Source organism: Cordyceps fumosorosea (assembly GCF_001636725.1).
Source record: "Cordyceps fumosorosea ARSEF 2679 chromosome Unknown scaffold_6, whole genome shotgun sequence".
Classification (NCBI taxonomy): domain Eukaryota; kingdom Fungi; phylum Ascomycota; class Sordariomycetes; order Hypocreales; family Cordycipitaceae; genus Cordyceps; species Cordyceps fumosorosea.
Genome location: NW_017387306.1, coordinates 86,159 through 110,858, shown reverse-complemented (window position 1 = coordinate 110,858; position 24,700 = coordinate 86,159). Strand labels below are relative to the sequence as shown.

Below are 24,700 nucleotides of genomic sequence, written 5' to 3'. Positions count from 1 at the left end.
TGGCTATTCTGGAATTTACACGTGTATTACCTCGCTCAATACCGGCAACGGACTACATTGCGTGCAGTGCACATTACCATGTCATGGCATAGGAAGACTCCCCTTTCCCGCCAGTCCAGGGTCCTTGTCATCTGTCCGTTGCCATCTATTCTGCTAGCCGCCGAAAACCACGAGGTCATGCTCGACCCCATCGCCAACCCATCTGGAACAAAGTCTGGTTCGGTCTCGAACTCGAGGAATGGGGCTTTGTCCTTGGATGGTGGATCGGAAGGTTGTGCGGGAATGGCGGGTTTGAAAAGAGCCTCCTGCAAGCCATGCCGCTGCCACGACCGACGCAGCCTAGCTCGTCTCGTCATCCCATTTCCCCATTATTCCCCAATAATTATATCCATCAAAGGTTCCAAATGCGCTTCTTACGCTACGCTTCCGTCAGCTGGTATGCAATCTGATGCCCTATTTGGGAACAATGCCGGCAGCGGATAGGGCAAGCTCAGGGCACCCCAAACATACGTTGCTTTGCACGGTTATTATTGTATCATCGAGTTGAAACCCCCAACGATGCAGCCCCAACTCAACGACCACGACACAAATGCTACCGAAATGTCCGTACACAGCAAAGTTTAACAAAAGGGCTGCGAAGCAAGATTGCCGGGGGGGATGATCAAAGATGATCACTGTCTCTCACTACAATGCACCAGTGATTGCGAAGTCCGCGACAATCTTGCCTCTTGCGGCGCCGCCTACCTCCCAACGCTACAACGCTGTGTTGTCCATGAGCCAAAAGAGGAAGATATACAGGTCCACCGGTTCATGCACTAAAGGAATATCTTGTTGTTCATGATGGTTTCACACCAACCAGGCCGCAGCATACGGCAGCCGCCACATAAAAGCGCCTGTCTGAAGTACTGCAATTGCGCAACCTTCTACTGCATCATCCCCCCTCTGCACATCTCCACCATAAAGTAAAGCTTTCTTCTTCTTCTTCGACTCTCAGTAGGCCTTCGAGAGGTAGTGACAGTGCTGCAAGATGGATTGCATCACCCCTTTCTCGCGGCGCACACCCCCCCTTAAACCCAGTTGCTGCAAGATGTGACTGTTCCTCTCCGATTCTGGAATAGAGTAGCCCACAAACTATCGGGCCTTGTTGTCCAAACTTCCGACCTCGTCGTCAATAGTTCGTCATTCATCGCTCATAGAGACAGCGAGAGAGAGACATTATCTCGTTACTTGTCAGCCTCCAGAAAGTGTACCCTTTCGCAATCAGGTTGCCAGCCCGTCTGTGCTCGTTGTGCTCGTTGCGCTCGTTGGGTCGCCATACAGATTCGATGTTCTACCCCACAGAGGACTAAGGGTGCGCGCATCACAAAGTACGTGTGTCTCTGACCGGTCGGATGGGAGACGAGGAAAATTTGTGATTGTCAGACGAGACGATACAACCGCGGGGCCGAGGTTTGCTTTGGGCTACAATGACCGGGTCGAGATTCAGGGTCCAAACGCCCAGTTATTCCACCCAACCCACCAGAGCCGGGGGGCAAGCTTTTTTACTGTTAGCGCCGCTGAGATTGGGCTTCCATTTATTGCTTATTGCGTCTCTGTGCTGAGAGCGGGCTGTTGTCCGCAGCTAGGTGAACAAGAATTTTGAAGGCCTACGGGGCTGTTGGAGCGGGTACTTCGAGTCGATGGGATAGGTGATTGCAACACTGGCTTCATTGGCAAATCCTCAATGAAGCATGGCAAGATTGGTGGACTGGCTTTTCCGTTGAATAGGCCACTGGCTCAAACCGCGACGGGGATTCGAATGCTCGAATATTAGCTCGTGAGGAAGGTATGGGACGCTGCGAGGATACTGATGCCCATGCGGGCGCGAGTATAATGCCGCCGAAAGCTATTCACCACACCCGTCAATACTCAGAAGGAATGAGTTTGGACTGGTAGGATGGCATTTATAATACAGGGAGGATACATAGGTAACTATACACTTCCTTCGCCACCTCCTGCAGCGACTTGCTTGTCAATTGCAGCCTGTGCCTCGAGGGCGCCCACCTCTCACCTCAATGCAGTGTCTACGATGTGATCTATAATCTTACAAATTCTAGTATACATGGCGTGCAAGCTTTCCGTCTCCCCATCAAGAAAGCCTCCTGCCCACCTAGCTTCGCTGCGCATGCCCTCACCTCATGCCTGGTTGACCTCCGCGTCGCACCGCCCGCAGAGCCCGTCCTCCTCCTCGGCCTGGTACCGCCAGCACCGCGCGCACTTGGCCTTCTCCGGCGGCAAGACGTGCACCTCGCCCCGGAACTTGTTGTCTCCGCCGCTGATGGCCGCGGAGTAGCGCCACGCCGGCTGCGCAGGCAGCGGGCCGTTGACGGCCACCGACGACACCACGAAGATGGCGTCCAGCTCGTCGCGGTACGCCTCCAAGCACGCCAGCAGGTCCGCGTCATCGGTGGCGACGACGACGGCGCACTGCAGCGAGCTGCCCACCGCCTTGGCCAGGCGAGGTCCTCGCGCAGCTGCGCCTCGTCGTGCGTCAGGCGTCGCGGGTCGACGACCGGCGCGGTGTAGGGCTGCCGCGCGGGGTGCGTGTCCGCGGCCATCCAGGCGGGCCGGTGCGCCCAGGCCTCCTCAACCAGCATGGGCGTCACGGGGGCCAGCATGCGCAGCATGCCGACCAGCACAGGCTCGACGGCGCCGCCGCCGTCGCCGCAGTACAGCCGGTCCTTGAGCGCCTCGAGGTAGAACGCGGACAGGTCCGTCGACACCCAGCGGTTGAGGACGCCGACGCCCTTGTGGAACTCGTGCCGGCCGTACGCCGCCCACACCTGCGCCATGGTCGTCGACAGCTGCAGCAGCGCGAGGTGGTCCAGCCGCGTCAGGGGCGCGTGTCGGCCGGACTCGTGCAGCGAGCCAAGGAGCATCTTGAGGATCGTGCGGTACCGCACGAGCGCGTTGTGGATGGGCTGCAGGACGGCGGGGCCGATGAGGATGTCCGTCGTGAAGTCGCAGCTGCCGGCCCACAGGCGCAGGGCGTCCGGGCCGAGGGCGTCGGGCTGGCCGGTGTCCTTGCCCTTGCGCTTCGCTGGTGGCAGGAGCTTGCCGTCCATGACCTCCTCCGGGGAGATGGTGTTGCCCAGCGACTTGGACATCTTCTTGCCCTGCGCGTCCAGCGTGAAGCCATGCGTGATCAAGGTCCGGAAAGGCGCGACGATGCTGCCGGGCGGCTTGCCGTCGGCCTTTTGAGCTGCGATGTAGCTGAGCAGGCTGGACTGGAACCAGCCACGGTGCTGGTCTGAGCCTTCGAGATAGACGTCCACTTGCTTTTCAATCTCTGTCCAACTGGTGCCGCTGTCAAACCAGACGTCCATGGTATCTGTCCCGCGGCGGTAATCGCCTTGTAGTGTTGGCGGGATCCACGCTGGGTCATCTGGGCTGTCCGAGAACCACGCGTCAGATGTTCTCTCCTGCATGACATTGATGATGTGATCAATGGTTTCAGCAGTCATTACAGCTTCACCCTTGCTATTGTACAGAGCTGGGATTGGCACACCCCATGAGCGTTGTCGCGAGATGCACCACTCGGATCTTCCCTTGACAAAGCTCTCAAGCCGTACTCTGCCGCTCTCAGGCACAAACTTGACCTTCTTGAGGGCACTCAGCGCGTCATCCTTGATGCTGCCCACATCAGCGAACCATTGCGCCGTGGCGCGGATAACGACGGGCTTCTTGGAGCGCCAATCATAGGGATACTTGTGTAGTATTTCATGAATCGCAATGACGTCCTCGGCTACGAGGTTTAGAACGGAAGAGCTCCCGCCATCCAATATCGATGGAGCCGAGGTGAGGAATTCCGGGTCGTCGGGGTATGCCTCTGCTGTGAAGCGACCGTCGTTGTCGATGGGCGCAAACGCCTCGATCCCGTGCGTAAGGCAGACTTCGTAATCGTCTTGTCCGTGGCCAGGCGCCAGGTGCACCAGACCGGTACCAGAGTCGGCAGACACGAAGGCGGCATGGATGACGGGTTGCCCAGGTGCCGATTTGCCTCGGAGCTTGTTGCGATACTGCAAGCCAGCGAGCTTTGAGCCGGGAATGGCATCAGTCACGACTTGCGCTCCTGGGATAAATTCACGTAGGGCTTCAACACGACTTGAGGCAACCAAAAGTCCGTATCCATCAACTCGTAAAACGCAATATGAAAGGTCGTTGTGAATGCCGATTGCCCTGTTTGCCGGGAGCGTCCAGGGCGTCGTCGTCCAGATGGCCGCAAAGAGAGGGTCGTTGAAATTTTGGAGCTCCTGGATATCACTATAGTCGGATGTTATGGGAAACCTAACGTAGGCAGACCGCGACAAGTGGTCGTCCTTGTATTCCAGCTCGGCCTCGGCGAGGGCAGTGCCCGACGACGGCGACCAGTACACCGGCTTGTGCTTCCTGTAGACCAGCCCGTGGCGCACCATCTTCTGGAAGACGCGCAGCTGGCGAATCTCAAAGGCGCGGTCCATCGTCGTCCACTTGTCGTCCCACTCGGACATGACGGCGAACGATCGGAAGCCTTTCATCTGCTCTGCGACCGTCTTGGTCGCGAGCTTGCGCGCCTGCCTGCGCACCTGCACGGGGTTGAGGCCCTTGGCACCCGCTTCCCCGAGGGCCTTCATCTCAATCGGCAGGCCGTGGCAGTCCCAGCCGGGGCGGTAGGCGACGCGCCGGCCGTTCTGCACCTGCACGCGCAGAATCATATCTTTGAGGATCTTATTGACCGCGTGCCCGGTGTGAAGCGGGCCGTTGGCGTACGGGGGCCCATCGTGAAGGATAAAAGGCTCGTCTTCGGTCGGTCGCGACGACTGCCAGCTGTAGAATTCGTCGGTGCAGCTCAGCAGATGCTGTCGTTGCAGCTTCGGGTTCGGTCGCGCACTGCGTTGTGGGTAAAGTCAGGTCGTTCGCGGATCGTGGCGGGGGGCGGGCAGGCTTACGGGAAAGGAGAGCGCGGGAGCCGCAGGGTCGACTTCCATGATTGAGACATTTCTATGCCCAATTCATGTCCTGGCAGCCGCCAATGCAGCTGATTTGAAGGCTGCTGCTGCTGGTTGATTGTGAGAGTGATAAGTTTTGGGACAATTTTTGGAGGTGGGTCTCGGGGAGTTCGGCGAGCCAGACAGCATCTCGATTTCGCATTACATTTACATACATGCACAAAGTTGTTATGGATTGTGCAGTAAAATACAGGGAGTATAGCTTCTAGGTAAATCACATCTCATTGAATCTGTCAATCTGAATTTCTGGGTTTACTGAGCATTTATTATCGTGAAGCCGCCATGCTTGAATCAGCTCGCCATGTTTTAGCAGCTTTAAGTGCATGTCGAATTCGAGCCAAGGTCGACCTCAACATGGAGGTGTAGATACAATTACGATCCAGCTTTTATCCTGCCAGAGTGTCAAAAAAAGTTGTTGTAAAAGAATCATCTGTGACCTACCAATTCGCTCGCCTAGGCGGCGAAGCACTGAACGCTCCGGATATGATCGCTGATCAAACCACAGAAAGACCTGTAGCCAGTAGAGTCAACTGTGACAACGAATTCAGCATTGCAGCCCTGTGCAGTGAATATGTCGCAGGTGACTCCAGGGCGTGTAATGGCAGAGCAAGCGTCAAAGTCCATCCAGCTCTGGCATGTATTGAAGGCGCCAACATTGAGGTACTTCCCGGAGCAATTGTCACCCGCGTACAGGGCAATATCACCTGTATCCGGGGGCGCACTGGGATTGCTGCAATTCGCAAGGGCTGTTGCAGCAAGCGCCAGGGTGTATAGAGCGAAGATCATGATGATAAAGTGAGGGGTTGAATAGAATGGTAGCAAATGAGTTCGAAGTCTGGAGAGATGGGCAGACAACTAGATTCCTAATGTCTATTTATACATCGGGAGTTATACGACAACCTCAAGCTGATTTCTCCTAACAGGAATAATTTTGCCAGCAGTCGCAATGCTTGCTAAAATTCACGTCCGCGTTGATGCTCAGCTGAAGGCTAGAGCGTCCAGAGAGCAGTTAGTATCAACACAGCTCAGCCTTGTCACTGTTGATCTGTCGATCGTATCGTAGGATTCGATCCCGTGAATTGTTTTTAGGGCCAATCACTTGCCCTGACTTTAAGCTTACAACCAGGTCTGATAGAATTTGCCGACATGAGCCCAGCCGGCTCGGGAGGGACGTTGCATTTGTGTGTCGCAGCTGCATCACCACTTAGACGGTAGCGCGTTACGCTGTTTCCTGTCGGGCCAAATAGAGACATCATTGCGAGCATTCAAACCCGAACACAAGACGCGTCTCTTGTGTGTTTGGAAAGAAAGAAAGAGAGAGTGCTTCTCTTGCCCTTCAGTCAGATCGCTACCCTGTACTGCTGAACATGGTGGGGCTGGCGGTGATGTCACGTTCACGATGAGTCCAAGCTCCCTTTCATCACCTTTGCAGTTCTTCAGCCTGGCAAGTGTCCCCCGGTGCAATGGCTCCTGTACGTCGATACCTCAGAATCACAAAATACTCCGTCTTGGAATGTCGCATATATCTCGATAGTCCAGCGCTTGCGCAATCCTGGTTGTTGCACCCGAGGCACCAAACCTTGGCGCGTGTGATTGAAGCCATTCGCCCCCTCGTGCTTCCGAAACTCCGAGAGGAGAGAGAACGGGAGAGAACCAAAAAGAAGCCGTCAAAAAAAGCTAGAGTCAAAGATGTCATTGTCAAAGGTATGCTTAGGCCATTGGCCACAGAATTGTGCGCCATTATTTGCGAGAGCTGACGGCGGACCGGCGACTCGCAGATGACTTTGAAGTGTCCATGTTCCTCACTGAAACGAGCACGCGACACTCGCTACTAGCCAAAACGAAGCATTTCCGAGAAAAGGGCCCGGCAATGATGCAGTCAAATGCGAGCAAGCTAATCAGCGAGACAAATGACCAACCGGTGGATGTTGACGCAGCAGACTTTGCCCCAATACGTATCGAGGAGGAGAGCGGCGAGGAGGAAAACTTTGACTTGTCGGCCATCCCGACTGCTGACACGCAAAACCGGACAAAGCGAGACCGAGATGTCATCGCAGATGGTTCTGGAGTCGGCGACAGCAATGCAGATGGGGCCGCCATAGAGTTGGATTCGGATGGCGAGGAGGAGCCACCATCCAAGCGAATTCGTGAGGCTCTTGGGCCGGACTCCGACGATGATACCGAGGAGGACAAGAAGAAAATGGCCATGGACGTTTCATATGAAGGCTTCGCAATCTACGGGCGCGTGCTCTGCCTCGTGGTCAAGAGGCGGGACGGGGGCGCCAAGACGAACCAGTCGACGTCGACCGGCAGCAGCGCGACCTCTGGACAGGCCAAGATGGAGAACTGGATTACATCTACGCAAATGCCCGCTGAGGATGCTTGATGAACAAGGTTCCAAAAATCGTGAAGGCATAATCAACGAACCAACAACTGCCGGTTCACGTCGCCTTGATTTCACGCGAGTGCCGAGGCTCCCACACCACATGCAGCACACGGCGCACACCGGCTGGCTATGTTGGCGAACGAATCCCCCGCCTGCATTGATTCTTGGCTGTTGGTGATCGCCAGCATTGTGTGGTAATCCACGCGTCTCGCATGAAACAACGTGCGCGCGTTTGTGTCGGATGGACGCCGACCTTGTCATCGGGCAACGAGATGGAGGTGGTAGGGGGGGTCGTGTACACGAAAGAAGCTTTACAGGGCTTTCAACGGCTTTATGAATAGTCAACAGAGTTTGGGGTCCCCCGGGGAAGGAGAAAAAAAAACGCATATGGGATGGCCAGAGCCGGTCTACGCGTGACGAGACGACTTGTTTTTGCTGCGGCATAATTGTCAAAAACTCGAAAGATGGAGGGGCTAAAGCAAGAACAAGGTTTTCTGTCAAACACATTTTTATTCACGCGTTCTATTGGCTCTTTCAAGCCGTTGGATGCCTCCTGGCCTCCGCGATGGGTTGACCTAAAACACCGATTCACGATTGAGTTGGGCTCGACTGTGCGGCTTTGCACGCTCGGCCCCGAGGAAAGGAGAGGGATACGTAGCATGATGTAAGCGGAAAATTTTCAATTCAATGTGCTACGGAAGACTGGATGGATTATTTTGAGCGAGGCCGGGGAGGAGGGGAAAAAAGTCAAAAAGTGATGCTAGTGTTTCAAGATGTCCTGTCACTTTTTTGTCTTTCGCGATTTTGCTCTGCTTTTTAGTAAGACACGCGCGTTGTAAAGAACTAAATGGGCTGACCGTTCAAGAGATTCTGAACGATTTGCTGCCGGAGGAAGGGGAGGATTTGGATTCCCATCATACGTCAGTCCTGTTATCACGACAAGACTGTGGCGTCATCACGACATAGTCCGGAGAAGAGAAGCCGCGGAAGATTTTGTCTCTTCTCGGAATATGCAACATGTCTTTGAGCCGCATGAATGAGAAGAGAGAACTGGATCCCCCTCCCCTCTGCATATGCAAGTCGGCGTCCATCTTTTTATGCGAGCCCAAAAAGCACAAGAGCGGAGTCGAGATGTAGTTCACAGACGCAGTCACAAAGTCAAAAAAGACGATGATGACAGCTGCACCGGTAGCCTTATCGCACGCCCCATCGTACGACGCATACGCTGATGTCTGGGGTATCTTTGCGTGTTTTTTTTTTTGCCCCTCGGGGAAGCATTTCCAAGCAACTATTCGCACGCCCTTGGTGAAACTGTGTATGTGAGCATCATCATGAGTTGTCACCGATGGCGAGGAAAAAAGGTACTTGGATCACAAGTACCATGGGCAAGTCGTCAATCCCATGAATCACTCTGGTGTTTTGTGCTACATGATGCGTCAACTCGGGTGCAATTATTCTAAATTTGACATCATTTCAACCTCTTGCCGCTCACTGGTCACTGGATGATCACAAGACACGCGCCACGCATCACCATCCAAGGGTGCATGCTGTGATGACAACTCTCCCCGGCCGCTGCTTCGTCTGCTCTACCAAATTAATTTGCTGGTGCAGAGATTTTGTCTCATTTAGTTGACGCCGTCCCCTCACAGGCAACGTACGTCACACAGCCACTGACTGTGTGAGAAATTGAGGGAGGGACTTGCGGATATCCGTCAGTCAGCAAGCCACCCCCGTCCAACCCCAGATGTGCCCAGGTATGCATGAGTTTCTCTAATATGCATTGGGCATTGGACTACCTTTGCCGCATCAGACCACAGAGTAGGCCATCTGCACGGCATTACCTGCGATGTGAGTCGCGCCTCACACCCGGATCTTTCAGTGATCATACGAGAAGTTGCCGGTTGCACTTACTGGCTGCACAGACAGCGTCGTTTCCGTGCCGCCTGCTCCCACCATCGGTGACTTTCTCTCGGCCATTTTGTTTTATCATATTATTGATTGGACGGGCGGCCAGGGATCTGCGAGCGGCATCGTAGTCACTTGGAATCAAGCCCGCGCACCATTCTACTGATGTTCCTCTGTGGAATCCTGTCAGCGAGCAAGGAGAAAGAACACGCCCCCTCCTTGGCGCCGTCATCGCCGGGAAGGCTGAACGCCTCACCCGTAACCCTACATAGTCGCCGCAATTGAATGTATGCATGCAGCATTATTCGTGCCATCAACCCCTGGCCATCCACGTGGTAAGGAGACTGCGAGGACCTCTTCCTTTTTTGACGGCGGCGGCGCCTTATGGCCAGCCCCATTTCGCCCGCGGCAACTGCAGCCTCACTCCGCTGCAATTGGTTACGATTTAGTAATCCTTTCGATAGATAGATTACACATGTCCCGCCAAAAGACCGCCGCCTCCTTGCGCTATTGGTCTTGTGCTAGCACACTGCTCAGTGCTATCGAATGCAATAGCCTGTTGCCTAGATCCTTCGCACACCATCTCTTGTACTAGCCTCGACGAAGCTCGAGCCAGCCAAGGCAGTGCGAGCAAAAGATGCGATTCTTGGACTAGAAATTGGTCTTGATACACTCGAGCCACCTCTTCCCGCTGGCAACCCCTCATGGCGAAACAAGAGGTGGCTTGTTGAGGCGTACGCGGCGCGCGCGACGTGGCCCTGGGGCTTATTGCTTAGGTATTTTATTAGTCCTGATCGGAAACTCAAGAGCATGAACAACAAGGACAACAAAATCAGTGTTTTTCAAACGCTGGATTGAATGCAGCACCTCCCCGTCGTCATCATCGGGTGATCAATGCACACTGCGCGAGACAGGCAGGGCAAACAAGCATTCTGCTGACCATGCGCCTCAGCTGAGTGAAACTCCTCCCCCATGGTAGCACTCGGCAGCGCCGGGGCTCACAGCCTGCAGTAGTAAGGAGTGGTGACCGGAGTGTTTCACGGGCGCTGGCCGAGGAGGGGGAGGGGCCGGCGGACTTCTGGTTGGATGCCCTTGCACGGAGACATTTCCTTTCCGTGTTGCTGAAAAAAGAAAAGAAAGAATGAAAGAAAGAAAGGGAAAACGAACAACGATTCGCGGGGCCGAGTTCTCTGGGACGCCGAGTATCACACGCCAAGCTGAGTCCAAGTCTAAGACATTGGCAGAAGCTGTTACCAGTAAATGGTACTTTGCATGTATCCGATATCAACGCCTTCTGTAATCTGTAATCTGTATTCGTATGTACTCCGTATTCTGGCACGGTTGTGGCTTGTTTCTGTTATGCGCGGCAGGCGCATCAATCAATGTTGTCGATCATCTTGCGGCGGGTTGGGGGCAAGCTCACGGGGTGGGTGGCTGCTTATTACTGGTGTGGTGTGGTGTGCAGGCGGATGGAAAGGAGCCGGACCTGTCTCTCCCGACTGCTAGCTAATAATAAAGCCGTATGTCAAAAAAAGCTTGAAGATAGTTGTCATCTTTCTCTTTGCCGGTACTGTAACGCATGGTCATAACCACCATAGTCTAACAGAAGCAAATCTTCATGACCTATATCGCAGATATTAATATCAATACCAAACAGACAAGGAACCAAACGAGACGCAAGGGTTTCGATGGATCGAGGGCTGATGTTTGCGTCCTGTTCAGTGTTGCAGCATCGAAGTGATCTAATAATGAGTCCATGAATGTGATGAATGGCCGGATTCCTGTCAACTGATTAATAATACCTGCTTTGGTCTGTTGCTGGACAACTGCAGATTGGCCTGGGATGCATGGATGGGGTTCCATCGTGGCCTCCCACTTCCCGTCGCTCGCCAAACCAAAAGCCAGATCCTTGTGTGTTGTGTTTCAGAGTCCGAGCTTCTCTCTTTTCCCAGAAGACACGAAAAGGTCTGTCTCGTGCTGTGAATTTTGGTCAACTAATTCGTAGTTGAGTGACAATTGCGTTGTGTAGGCCCGAAAGACACGCATGGGGGTGTCACAAGACAAGACCATAAAACTCCGAGATGAAAGTGGCTTGTTCCTGGCCCCCAAGGCAATGGTGATGCTGGCCCGAGCTCAAAGGAAAATTGTGCTTGCTGCAGCTTGATGAATCTCATCAAGCATCCTTGGCGTCCATCAATTTGCGAAGTCGCAAGGGGACCCCAAGCCGCACCGCCAACCCTTCCCCCGTCTGAGCCAGGGCGACAGTTGAGTGAGGCGCAGGGTTTGCTTGAGACGAAGTTGCGCTGATGTATTGACCGGGCAGAAGCAAAGAATAAAGCGAAGAATGGGATGGGGAAGAGGAAGGAAAAAGAAAATCCGCCATCGTCGGCATCAACCCGAGGAGTGCACAAAACGTGCACCACGCCAGCAATCTCCTTTGCCCAGCGAGATTGCCTTTGCGCCATGGCTTGTTGGGGGCGCTATTGACGGCAAAGCCAGGCGCATGACTTCAGGTCAATAGTAATGAAAGAAGAAATTATTATAAAAGGCCTGTTGTTATGAAGCTTGGCGCGCCAAAATGTGACCGTTACATGACGCCGCGGGTCATGCTGATATGCGCTGCGCATTTTTGCGAAAGTTGAAATTACAGACGCCGTCGAAAATCGCATTCTTTTTTTTTTTTCGGATGAAGCGGAATTTGGCAGAGGTTATACAACCCCTGCTACCCTATTTCGTATTTGCGTCATCGTTGCCAGGGGTTGTTTATCAAAGTTGTTCACGAGATGCCTTTTTTTTGCGGGCTACCCATTTCGTCACATAAATCATACACACCCCTGACGAAACCGCGGGGGGCTGCTGCGGGAGCTTTGGTATTCGTAAATGTGGCATGTCCAGTCTCGTTGGAAGGGCCTCCTGGTATGCGATGCGAACAATGGAGGGTCAATCTTCTGGAAGCCTGGTCAAGCCGCCACCATTTCTGCACTTGGGTGTAAGAATCGATCGCTTCGTTTCTCACCGACTGCCGTCATGTGTCTGACATTTCGCTCCGGCCCGGCAACTATCGTCTGTTGGGCACCAAAAATGCTCAGAGGCCCCATCCATCTCTTTGCCTCGTGATGGCAGATCGTTCGAAAAGCCAACAAAAAGCCATCTTGTAATAAAGATAAGATAGGCTGTGAGTCACTTGTATCAAGACAAATGCCAGCGAAGGAAAAGAGGGCCAAGAGCGACGAAGAAAGCTGGCCAGGGGGGCGTGTACATGAACCAATGCCCTGTAAAGCCAGGTGACTCGTTGACACTGGCACACGTCCCCATTCAGCCCTGGGCGAGAAGCGTGTTGACGTGGAACAAGCTCCGCGCGTGCGTGGTAAGCTGCATTTGAATCGCGAAGAGAATGGATCTTTGTTGAGCGGACGAGGCGGAGCGAGTTGAGAACTGTCCAGGTAGACAAGGCAGCCTGAGTCCTTACTTGGCACAACAGGCGCAAAGTGCCAGGCGAGATTGTTCGTGCCCTCGCCAAGGTGACGAAGGCTGTCATTGCTCACAGCATTGCTATTCGTTGCCGCTAAGTCGGTCGGCCCCATCAAAGACAGCCTCAAGGCGAGGCGGTAAGGCTGGCCATGTAACAACTTCGACGGCCGCATACATATACGTGGCTAGTACGTGGGCTGGGGCAGCATCATCCCTCTAGCTGCAGCCTAGGCATCAGGACTAGAACTCTTCGTCAACGAAGGCGACCGGTTGGCGAGGCCACATGCCACATGGTTGGGCGCTGATGCATGTCAGAAGAGGCCAGTTAGATCACTCGATGGATGGTCTTGTCATCAATCCGCCTGTTGCGGGCCATGATGATGGGGGAAAGGACCGGCCGGCTGACAGGCTGACCAGCCCAAGCTGGTGAGCGAGCAAATGCGGATGAGAGAGCACTTTTTTTTTTGGCCCGGCGCCTTTTGGTAAATCGACGTCGCGCATGTCTGCCCTATGGATACCGTTGCCGAAGGTGCGGCTCGTCTCCATCTTGCGGTGGGCGTGCAACAGCACACGAGAAAGTGCCGATTGACGATTTTGGGGAGGCCTCGTTCTCCTCGGAGCCTGGATTCCGAGCCTGGCAGCCCTTTCGAGCTTTGTGTGGACAAGTAATTATAAGCGCTCATGGCCCTGACCTGGTAGGCAAGTTTCAACCTTGCCCTGAAAATGGGGGGAGGGGAAGAAGCCCACTGAAGCGCAACTGCAACGGGCGGAGGGGAAGTTGCTTTGGCCTCGTGGTTGAGGGGAGAAGAATCTTGGCCGTTGAAGAAAATGTCGCATTGACGCCGAGCACTGCTGCAGCTTGGACAATGGACAATTGCCAACGGCTGCTTGTCTTCGGCACTTGTGTTTCATCTTTCCTGGCGGTAGTGTGGCGCGTAGCCCGAAGACATTAAAACTTTAAAACTTTCCCATTGTTGCTGATCGTGATGTTGCATCCCTAGTAGTAGACTGGGTGGGCTTATTACTTGAGCCGCATGAGACAATGTAAGCCCAACAGGCAGCTTGTCTTTGTACGGCCGTCTTCATCTCATTCGGCATATCCCCAAAGATGGGCTCAATTTTGTTTTGTAAGCAGCAACAGAGGATCGGGGGAGCAGTTTGAACAAGTTGTCACCGTCAGAGACTGTTGTACGAGCCTATCCTATCATTGAACCAATGCTCATGCTCGCTTGGCTTGTTCGGGGGCCACTTGGATGAGAGCCAACAATCAATAAGACTATGTTGCGATGTAATAAAAGGTGAGGGACTCAGAAGAGACAAAAATGCTGCTTGGGATATTGTATCAAGGCATGCGCATTGCCCGCCGAGAAAACTAGTTATGAAAGACAAGGCGACAGAAGGTATGCCGTAAAGGAAAAAGGAAAAACAGAGCTCTCTGCCGTGAATGAAAGCTAAAAGCGAGGCTCACCTCTTGATCCAGGCGTCGCTCTGCTTGTTGTGGATCGCATGTATTGGCATTGACCTTTCGTTCGTTTCGTCTCTCGTTCTTCATCAGTGCCGCTGGTACTTGTATTGCTTCGTACGCTGACCTGTGTGTGGCCCGAAAAAATGGTCAAGTTATTCAAGTACGACTGGCTTCCTCGCCTGACGTGGTCATTTTTTGGTGCGCCCTTCCCAAAGCCACAAGCCTATCAACTAATTTTGGGTCTCTCACCAGCTGTGCAGGGGCTGCTTGTGCCAGGGGCCCTGGTCTGGCGCACGTGAAACAGCATCTCACTGAATTAATTCTCCAGATCTAGACTCACATTCACAGGGCCGAAACTGGAGGTTCAAACGGGACAGTTGACGACGCGCAATTCCTTTTTCGTTTTTGGGTGCAGTGTATGGGTATCACTCGTCGGGCAGACCGGTCACTTGTTGTCAGTTTTCGGCATAGCTACCTGCATCAGAAAGCCGAGTCAGCACATAAAATAACGAAATATCCCAACGATTTGGCCGTGTCATGCTTTGACAGTTACGACGTCAGCGATCGAGGGCAAAGGGGAGTCGATACACATTCGTTAACAGGGCTAGCCTAACATAATCCGTGGCCGAGGCTCTCGTATACTTCCAGCTCGGTAATACTGCTACTTAGTCGGTCAGCATGTTGAAATTAAAGCCCTCGAAAATGTAAGGGTCGAACCGCCCAACTATCTGGTTACTCACCGACTCTTGCAACACGCAAAAAGGGGAACCAGAACTGTGATCCAGTGAGCTTATAGTCGATTTCATTACCAAGGCAGCGGTCAGGCAGGCTGGACCCTCAACGAAAGAAAAAAGGCAAATTACCCTCTCCCCCACAGGGGACTCCCTCCTCGACTTGCCGTGTTCGTCTAGCCAGCCTTGCCAGAGGACCACGACACGCATTCTTAGCTGCGTCAGGTTGGGCCAGGCGGGGAACGGACCAAGCTGCTGGAGCCTCAACAGACAGGAAGGGGCAAAAAAATCCTTCTACCGTGCTTCCATAGAGTGGGGAAAAGAAGCTTCAAAGTGGACAGGCAATCAAACTCCTCGTGTGTTGGCAAGGGTGCTGGACTCTGGATCCCACTTGCGATGCGATTAGAGGTAGGCGAGCGGACTCGTCGACCAGAACTTGGGATCCCCTATCCACCGTCTTCGAGGCAATCTTGGATGTCACTCTGTAACACAGTGCAGGGTCCCCTTTGGAGGCGAGATGATGGTAGATGTGCGAGGTGTTCATGGGTTTGCCCTCCCCGCCATCCTTATCCCGATCTGGCTATGTTTGACAGCGGGTCAAGTTGTCTCCCTTTCTAAGTTACTGTTGCATATATCGTTGCGTCTCTGGGCCCAAAGTTTGGGCTGGTTTGGGGAGTTCAAGTTGACTCTAGTTAGTTAGTCGTGATGTGCGAAACCCGCCAGTACCTGAGTCTAAGCCCGTCTTGGGCTGGGCTCTTGTTCGGGGGGTAGTCTGGTGCGTAACACTTTGCGATTGTTGCGTGTCTGTGTATGTTCGAGGAAGGAGGCCCTCCTTGCAACAGCCGACGCGCCAGGCCTTGGTAGTGTAAGCCCAAGCAAGCCCTTGGCAATTGCTATATTCGTCTGGTTTGGTCGGACATGGTGAGCCATATCGCGATCCAGCAGAGCAATGCAATGCGGCGCTGCCCGTAGGCCCGTCCCCTCCCTCTCGTAAACATTCGTGTTTATTATGGTAGCCGGATGAGATCGCGTCCAAAGGCGGCTGGATGGCTGGAAGTAATATTGGAAAAAAAAAAGGCCATGATTTGTCTTGCATTGTTGCCACACGGCGCTCCCGGGCAGAAAATGGCTTTGCGAATGGACGGCCAATATCCGCACCGACAGGAGAGAAGGGAAAAAAAAAAGCGAATTACCCGTTCTGATACATTGCAGCGTCTGTGCCTTTGTGTTGGCTGATTCTTGCCAGGCTGGTTGTGCGTCAAAGGGAACAAGTCACATTGGGGCCGGGCATGCGTTTGACGGCGGACAAGATGATACAGGTAGTGCTCCGATTGTTGTAAATTGTCGTCTTCACTTTCCCTGCTGCTGGAAGTATTGAATGGTTATTGCTTTTGCATGCTTCCTTATTTTGTGGCCGCCGCTTTCAGCGCACCAAGGAGATGGGCTGATGTGTCTTGGAGATGAGGCGCAATAGTATGATTTCGGCTGGCTGCAATCTGGAGGCGCTTTTGCGAGATGGAGGGAGGGAGGGAGGGACGACGATGCTGGCGAAATGAAAGTGCTGCCTGCGCCTGGTGCAAGTCGGACCCTTGTGATGACTGCATTATGGATCTTGATTAAGGGACTTTTAGGCAATCTTCTTTGCGTCATGCTGATATTAATTCTAGAATGAATCATCTTTTTCCGACACACTGGCTTTGTACAAGCCTCGTTCCTTTTACTTTCTTCCTCATTATTCTTGTCGTTCTGGGCACTTTGTAAGTACTACCTATGTAACCTATGTACCTCGGGGTGGACTCAGTGGGGATAGCGCCTGTTTCAATTTCCTTCAAGGCCCCACTGCCCTCTGAGCACTGCGTCGCAGTGGCTCAGGGCTTTCAAGTTGTCGAGACAGGGACATGTTATGGCGCTTTTCACCAGTCAGGAGCCTGAGCCAACTGCCTGAGCCTGTTACAGGTCCCAGTGAAGAGTAAGGCACTTGGCTCACCTTTGACGGGCGCGTAATAAAGTTATTAGGGCTATGATGAGGGGTAGAATGGAAGCACACATGTACACAACAAGTGGGTGATGGTATGACACTTGCTTACATTACACCAAACCTGTGTCCTTTGACTTTACCATCCGTTCACTGTCCGTACATATAGTACATAGGTATTCATTCGCTGCTCATACCTGAGTAGGTAGGTAATAAGTTAGTTCGGACACCGGATAGATACCGGACATGGTAACGAGGCGGCTGGCACGGCAGAGGCTTCGTGTGGCTCGAATAGCGCATTGTATTTGGTCGTATCCGTAGCCGTGATACAAGCAGCATCAATTGTTGTTTTATTACTCCGTCATCTCTCAAAATAGAGCCGTTGGGGGTGTTTGCTGCACGAAAGGGGGGGCGGGCAAGTCGGCGCCTGTGGTAGTAAAATGATGCTCTGCACCCCCTTGGACTCCCCTGAGCCCCTGTACGCACCCCCTTCTCCCTTTCTTGGGGGAGCGGTCAGGCAAAAAGGTACTTGGAGTGGCTGTACCGCTGACGTCCGCCTCCACGGCACCCAGCAGTGGGCGCTGGTGGACGTTTGTGGGTGGTGGTGGGTGTTTGGTTGCACGTTGTTGCACACTTTGACAGGTGCTACTCACTCTTTTCTGTCTCCCCCAAAGCAGACGCCCAACCCACTTGTGCTTCGTCATTCCGCACACCAACTGCACCCCCCCCTTTCCAAAAAAGACGCCCCTCTCCCCTGTCAGACCCCCGGCTGCCTTGGCCCTGCCTTTTTTTTTTTTTTGCTGGGACTGCTCATCTCGCGACCAGCTACTGAATACATAAGGCTTCCTCCTCCCACCTCCGATTTTCCCGTTCACGATACAACAGTCTTGACAACTACTTCTTCTAAAGAATACCACTGCGACTTGCACCGCTACTTGCACCCATCATCCAACATCAACACTGGTCTACAGAAGTACTCTGTTGTTTACATCGTCGTCTTTACCACATCCACCAGCGAACCTGCAATCAGCCGTTCGCGTCCAAACCAACACTACAACACATCAATGTCCATTTGCGTCGACATTTCTTGCAACATGCCTGCTCAACGTCCTTCTCACCTTCCTCCGTGCCCTGGACCCCCTCCCAGCCGTCCTCTGCCGCCCCTGCCAAAGTAAACGGGCTCTCGACCGGCTTCTAGCACTCGATACGACTCGGTTACGCTTCGGATACTCGCAATTATGGACTTCTACTCTTGAGAAGAAACCCCCACCTACAAGGCCCATGGCATTTCAACAAAACACCACCACGTCATGTTTGGTGGCTTGATCAGCCCTCGACTCGGCCACTGCATCTGCGGGTCTGCACCCGCAGATAGACATGCATGCATGCCTTCAGCCTGGCTGCTGCGCGGCATCAGCAACCCCTCTTCGTTGACCGCAGACGCCTCGCCGTCTTCTATCCTGCATCGTTTGGTCATCTGCCCTCGAGCAGCCCCCGCAGCCTGACGTGGGACCTTGTTCTCGTCACGTCGACGGACAATGGTCCTCACCAGCCACTTTGTCCCTTGCCCGCGCTGCCGGCGGCGGCAATATCTGGCCTTGATTATAGCTCGGGTTCCTTATTCTGTCCCCAAGCTCATCTTACGATTTGCTCGCCCGCATCCTCGATCTCCCGTCACGAGGACAATCCTTCTGGCAACGTGCGGCTCATTCCCCCGCTCTTCTCTTCTTCCAACCCCTCGCACCATCTTCGCTGGCTCGAAGCCTTGTTGGCTGTCGCATTTCTTTTTGCCTTTTCTCGTATTTCTTTTCTTTTCTTTTTTTCCCCAAATATTTGTACAAGGAGCGTGCATAATACACGGGGGGAGAACAGCACGGCCCCCTTTTTTGCTTTCATTGGACGAGGAGGATTTACACATTATACACTTGTACTATTAGACATCCTGGCGCCAAGGCTTGCCTGCTTGGCTTGGCTTTCTCCCCCAGGCGCTTACACGATACCGGAAAGCATTCATGATACACACATTTGGAGGCATATAGAACACGGGAATTTCCAACACAGTTTCTTCGCACAAAGACCTGTTCCACTGATCACTCGGTGTAGACGTTGGTAGATGGGAGATTTGCACCTTGCTCGCGCATTTAGATATATTTGATTTCAATACGTTGTTTCTCTTTGCCTCTTATCCGCCTTGTGTGCCTTGCTACCTTATTACTGGTATCTCTAGCTGCATGCTCATGTAGTACTGCATAATGTATCGGTACGCTGCTGCTTTGGTAGTGGCTTGCGATGTTCGCGTCTTCGCTACCAACCCCTCTGAGACAACGGAACTTGTGCCTCTCTCGTTGTTTTACGGACGATTCAGCCGCAGGCTCTCATCCAACTCGAGCCCTGTCATCCCCGCGAGACGGCCGGGCCATGTCTCTGGCCGGACCGTCTACAGCTTGCATGCAGCCGCTGTGGCGGGGTGCGCCTTGACGCCTTGTTGCAAGATCATTTCCTATATTGCTTTTTTCGACGTGCTTTTTCGACGTACTATTTCTCTATCCAGCAGGTACACACACAATTAGCGCCGACTAAGCCGGCTGGTTGCGTCTTCCTCCAAGACAACGGGACTAGGTAGCAGAAACAAAGTTCAGGAACGTCGATCTGTCTGCCCCTCCTTTCCCGCCCGACTCAGCCTGGGGGGGGCCGTTCTTTTGATGTAGCATTAGGCCAAAGCTCGCCAGCCAACCGAGGACATGGGCAGAGGCGACACGTTCCTTTCTCCGTTCACTCGGATGAACCAACTTAAGTTATTGGAGGATATAGTACACCCCCAAAAGTGACCGAGAAGGGAAAAAGAAAGCCGGCCGGAAACGGACTAGGAGGATGAAACGTGCGCGGCGCGGGGGTGGTAGTGGTGGGTGGTGGTGGGAAGGGAAAGGCCGGTTCTTCCTTGCCACAGTGCACCAAACCAACCAATCTTGTTAGGAAATCGAATGACCCGTTCCCTCCCTTTCCCCCGGAGGGTAACGCTGGCTAGGCTGGGCAGGCAAGCAAAGTGGGATGATGGATATGTGATGGGTGCCGCTGCATTCGACCACGTATCCCGGTCCTGCCGGCTAGCTGCCTCTTTTGCTCTTTTGGGCGGCGCACCAGTTCATCCAATGCAAGCCACACGCCCTCTCAGACTGCCTTTAAGTACCAACGAGTTACGAGAGACGGCGAGGTGCGGGCAGGCGTTCATGCGGTCCATGGTCACGATGCTCACAACCTTCAGAACATGTAGCCGGAAAAAGAAGGAGGGCGGGCAGGCGGACAGGCGGACGAAGACGTACTCTCTCTTCCAAGACAAAACGCCTCACCGCAGTGGCTAGACCACAGGGGGGGCGAACTCGAACGAGGCGAAGAAAAGCCGCCAACTTTGCGGCGCAAATTCCGCTTGTGTTGTCTCTGTTCAATCACTTTTTGATGATTATGATTTACCAGTTAATCCGTATTGTGGCCGTGAAACATGGGTCACGCGTCCCGGCCACCGGGTCGTTTATATCAGCGCAGCCGCTGGACCCTTGTCTTGCCTGTCTGTCTGTATGCAGACGAAAAGAGGCAGATGCGGGTGCCGAGATTTTTGCAAGTCCCTGTTGGCCTAAATACGGTTCTGCCGCGGCTGCAGCGGCATATCTGGGATTGGGTTTGTCTCAGCGCTTTGGGAAACAAAAGTCTGGGGCTGCCGGCCGCCGCTCGCACATTTTCTACTTCTCATCGGCGGCCGACGTTGTTTCAAGTTGGAAACACTCGGCCTGACAAGAATAACAGAGAGAGAAGAACAAGAAGAACAAGAAGAAGAAGAAGAAGAAGAAGAGAAAAGCCCCTCCCGAGGACGAAGAAAAAAGAGACAAGCAAACGCCCTCCCGAGTGTCGATCGATGACGTTGTGCCCATGGAACCGTTCATTTTCAGGTTGCGAGGGGGGCCAGGCTCCAGGACAGGGGGGCCTCGTTGGTGGGCGTGATGGCCAATTCTTCCACAAGATATGCCCCCAAAACTCCGCACTCCGTCTAGGCGCACGCGTTAGTTTTGTGTTAATAACTATTCCCCTGCGAAATGGTGGCTTTGACGCAACGAGTGGCAAAAACAACTACGTATCACTATACTAGTAACTAGTTATGGTTCCCAGCCATGTTTCGGACATTTGCGCAAAATGTCGAGATTGCGCAGCATCTGTGGCATCTGTGCTGTCTTGCCCCTATCCTATTCCCACTGCTCAGCCCCTGGCTGGAAAGGCCACGATCGCACTCTCTACACTCCCCTCTCTCTTATTAAACCCAGTAATATCGATGAAATGACTGCATCATGTACGCTCCCCCCGCCCCGATGCAGTATCAAACTCACGTCTTAATTCAGGGGACTGCATATGTCCTGGACCCGCCTATACTGTCCATCCAGGATCGTGAGATATGCCGGGGGGTCCCTTTGTCCTGGCCATTGACAAGCAAACTTGGTTGGAGATTTGCTCGCGATGTCCGAAAATTTTCACCAGGTTTGTAATCTCCTTGCCTGCAGCAGCCCACTGTGGTGACGAGGTCCCTGAGAGCCCACATCGGCGACAGCATCTACTTCGTAGACCTAGATTGAATATAGAAAAACTCCGTTGTGCCTGTCCAATCTCGAGAGTGCAGCAGGCAGAGCAACGAACTACTGCAGGTTCCCGTACTCTCACCAGAGTCAACAGATGCAAGCTCCACACTTGGTTGTACACAACTCGTTCCTGAGCGTCGCCAGGAACCCCCTGAGATTCGCCACGTTGTTGGAGACCTGGCTTCGCTCTGCGTTAACTAACGTTAGTTAGCCCCTTCCACCTGATTCGTGTTCCTGGATTGGTCCCCGCTAGTCTGTCTTTGACAACTCAGGCGCGCGTTGGCCTGTTACACCCCTCGCCCTCTCTTCGTTTCGTCCAAGAGGTATCCAGTTCTGATGGCAGTCCACATACGAGGAGAGAGAGCCTGAACAAGCTGAAAGGGGGAGGGTCTGGATGGCTCAGCATCGAACTATTTCGCTGCTTAGCGAGATTGCCTCAGGCGCTGATTGTCAATCGTTTCTTTTTGTTACCAAAAAGCATCGCGCCACTGGGGGAAGGTAGGATCTCGCTCTTCAGCCCAGTTTGGGAAAAAAAAAAGACCGGGTTGGGACAACTCACCCACATGGTTCGCCCTGACTCGCTCGACTGATTCGTCCGACATCTGCTTATAATAACGCCGGGATCGCATGAATTTGCTACCACATAGCCGCCCGAGTATTCCGGCCGGAAGCATGATGCCGATGCACGTTATTCGACGACCAGCGTGACGCAGGATATACAAAGTATACCAAGAAGAGGCGAAAATAGAGGCAGTCGAGGCAGCGGATTGTCTTTGTTGGTCTCTTGAAAGGGTATACGTTACTATCGTCTACTGCAAGTCGACTGGTCACCTGTATCTGTCCGCCGCGCCTCGCTTGGCAACGCCAACCCTGAGGTCACTGTGAGCTGAAAAGCGGGCGCCATCTCGCTTTCTCTCTTTTCTTAATGGTGGTATTCCGGGGAAGTCAGCCAGGGTCCATGACTCGATGGAAAGCCGTTAGTCCATTCTATCAACCCTTCTATCCATTTGTGGCCCAAGGAAAGAATACATATTGGGCTTGTACCTAACCGCAACGCTCATTATGATTTGTGGTTGCGAAGAGTCACATACCACGCGCCACTGCTTTCGTCAATATGTGGACCGAGTTTGCCGAGCTCCTCGGCGAACAGCGCCGTCTTGGTAGCATCCTCGTGTAACTGTAATGGCCGTAGAACAAAAGACCAACGCAGCGAGGAGAACCGAGCAGGTTGAAGGGCATGAAAATGTACCTCGATGCTCTCCCACCCGAGCACGAAGACGGAGAGCAACTGGTCCTCTGGCGGCAAACTTGTTGAGGCCGCACCGGCTGTTGTATCGCCTTGAACCAGTGTCGTGTTGGTTGCGAATCCCCAGTCGCCGCCGACGAAGCCCAGCATCTTGTAGCAGTCCGCGTTCGACTTGTACACCGATTTGCGGATCGTATCGTCCAGCACCGGCGTGTCTGGCTTGAACCGTAAAACGACCTATCAAACGACGACGTCAATTCTTTTAGTAGACCCCCAATCACACGGGTCGAACGACAGCGCACGGCCCTCGAGCCGTTGTGTTGGAGAAAAAAATGTAGAAGGAGGGACGGGGGTAGATCAACGTACCACCTCGCAGACGGGCGCTTCCAGAGCCGATAACAAGTTGTTGTAATTGAGTTCGTCCGTCTCAACGTGACGTCGGCGACCTCTCCATCGGCGAGCTCCCCAACGACTCGCGCAGCGGCGTGTTCCATTCCGGTTCCCCGGGCCATTCTAGTGGATCAACTCAGCTCAGCCCGACCCTTGGCCTCGCTTCTGTTTTCCAGGCCACACGCAGCTGCAGCGTCAAGCATCAAGGGAACCCGAAGGAAGGAAGGTCAACTTACGAATGATCAAGGTGATCTCGTGTCTCGGCTTTGGTATTGCCTTGCGCATCGAGAAGGAGGAGCCAAAGTACTGGCTCAGGGCGCCAGCCGCCCGCAACTCGTCAAAAGTACCAACCGAGATGGTATTCTCTGAAGGCAGAGTGAATCGCAAGATTTGGGATCTCATTTTCGGGCGAAGTCAAGATGTTACTGCAGCCGATGCGTGACTGTTTGTGCTCTTCAAAAGGCCAAATGCGAAGGCGGGGTTCTTTTATCTCGGCGTTTGCAAGTTGTGACGACGTCGGCGGCTGACAAATTCGACACCTCAGAATGTGCACGTCTAACAGCTTCTTTTCCCTTTATCCACGCTTTCCAAGTAGCTCCTGGTGGAAAATCAGTCTCAGAACTAAAATCTGACTGTCTCCGGTCAATGTAAAGCTCGCTTAGGCGTTTGGCTACCAAAAGTTCACGGTCACAGTGCATCACGTGGAACAACTCTGACTCTTCAAGGACACTTCAGCAATGACTGCAAACCTGAGACCTTGCTTTTGTTTTCTGTCTTAATTGCATTATCTCAGGACATGATCTCCTTGAAGCATTGCTGGAAAATTCTCCATACCATTGCGCGAACACTTGGGGCTGCCCGATTTGGTACACGCCTAGTTTATGTTGAGGCAACTAATCCGTATCAAATCTTTAAACCAGTTCTGAGTTTCGCATAACCCGTTCCCTTTTCCTCTTGAAATATGTGAATTGGTGTTGCCTGCCGCTAGGCCGTTTGAGTTTCTGTTTCGAAGTTCTAAGGAACCGACATTCTCTGGCTGCGCTACGTGCTGGTCGGTGTAAGTCGGCCGACGTTCAGGCTCGCAACGACAGCTCGTCGCGTCGCGGATTAAAATTTTCATCTGAAGTCTTATTGACCTTCTACTAGTCGTCAAAAACTTTTTCCAGCCATTTGCAAATCGCTGATCAAGCCTTTGCCCAACTCTGAGACGGGGTCAAAGCCATGCCATCCCCCAGTCCATATGTACGTGCAAGTCTGCCCGAGGGCCGGAGCTCGCATGCTGAACGCATATGATATAACTTCGGCGCTGAATTACCATGAGCAGCCAAAATTGACGAATCTTTCTGGCAGTCCAGACATGTTAGTTGCCCTGGTGAAACGTCAGGACCAAGTCCTCGCCGGCGCCCTTGTGCCGTGGACGGCTGGAGTCGTCCGAGGCATTACACACAAAAAGAACGGTTACTTCAGGATATGATACACATCAAA

General features: G+C 53.3%; 3 protein-coding genes across 3 annotated transcripts; 1 reads left to right on the top strand and 2 right to left on the bottom strand.

The window, feature by feature from the left end:
- Positions 1 to 2,175: 2,175 nt before the first annotated feature.
- Positions 2,176 to 5,017, bottom strand: ISF_03205 (Isoleucyl-tRNA synthetase, type 1; the record flags this gene model as incomplete). The annotated part of the gene is made up of 3 exons (XM_018846811.1): positions 2,176 to 2,487; positions 2,550 to 4,908; positions 4,968 to 5,017. The coding sequence occupies 3 exons, from the start codon at positions 5,015 to 5,017 to the stop codon at positions 2,176 to 2,178; spliced, it is 2,721 nt and encodes a 906-aa protein (XP_018705700.1).
- A 1,805-nt stretch (positions 5,018 to 6,822) lies between these two features.
- ISF_03204 (hypothetical protein) lies at positions 6,823 to 7,413 on the top strand (the record flags this gene model as incomplete). Its single annotated transcript, XM_018846810.1, has 1 exon — positions 6,823 to 7,413. The coding sequence occupies one exon, from the start codon at positions 6,823 to 6,825 to the stop codon at positions 7,411 to 7,413; it is 591 nt and encodes a 196-aa protein (XP_018705699.1).
- A 15,226-nt stretch (positions 7,414 to 22,639) lies between these two features.
- On the bottom strand, positions 22,640 to 23,617 carry ISF_03203 (hypothetical protein; the record flags this gene model as incomplete). Its single annotated transcript, XM_018846809.1, has 3 exons — positions 22,640 to 22,756; positions 22,829 to 23,040; positions 23,452 to 23,617. 3 exons carry the CDS (start codon positions 23,615 to 23,617, stop codon positions 22,640 to 22,642), a joined length of 495 nt encoding a protein of 164 aa, XP_018705698.1.
- Positions 23,618 to 24,700: the final 1,083 nt, after the last annotated feature.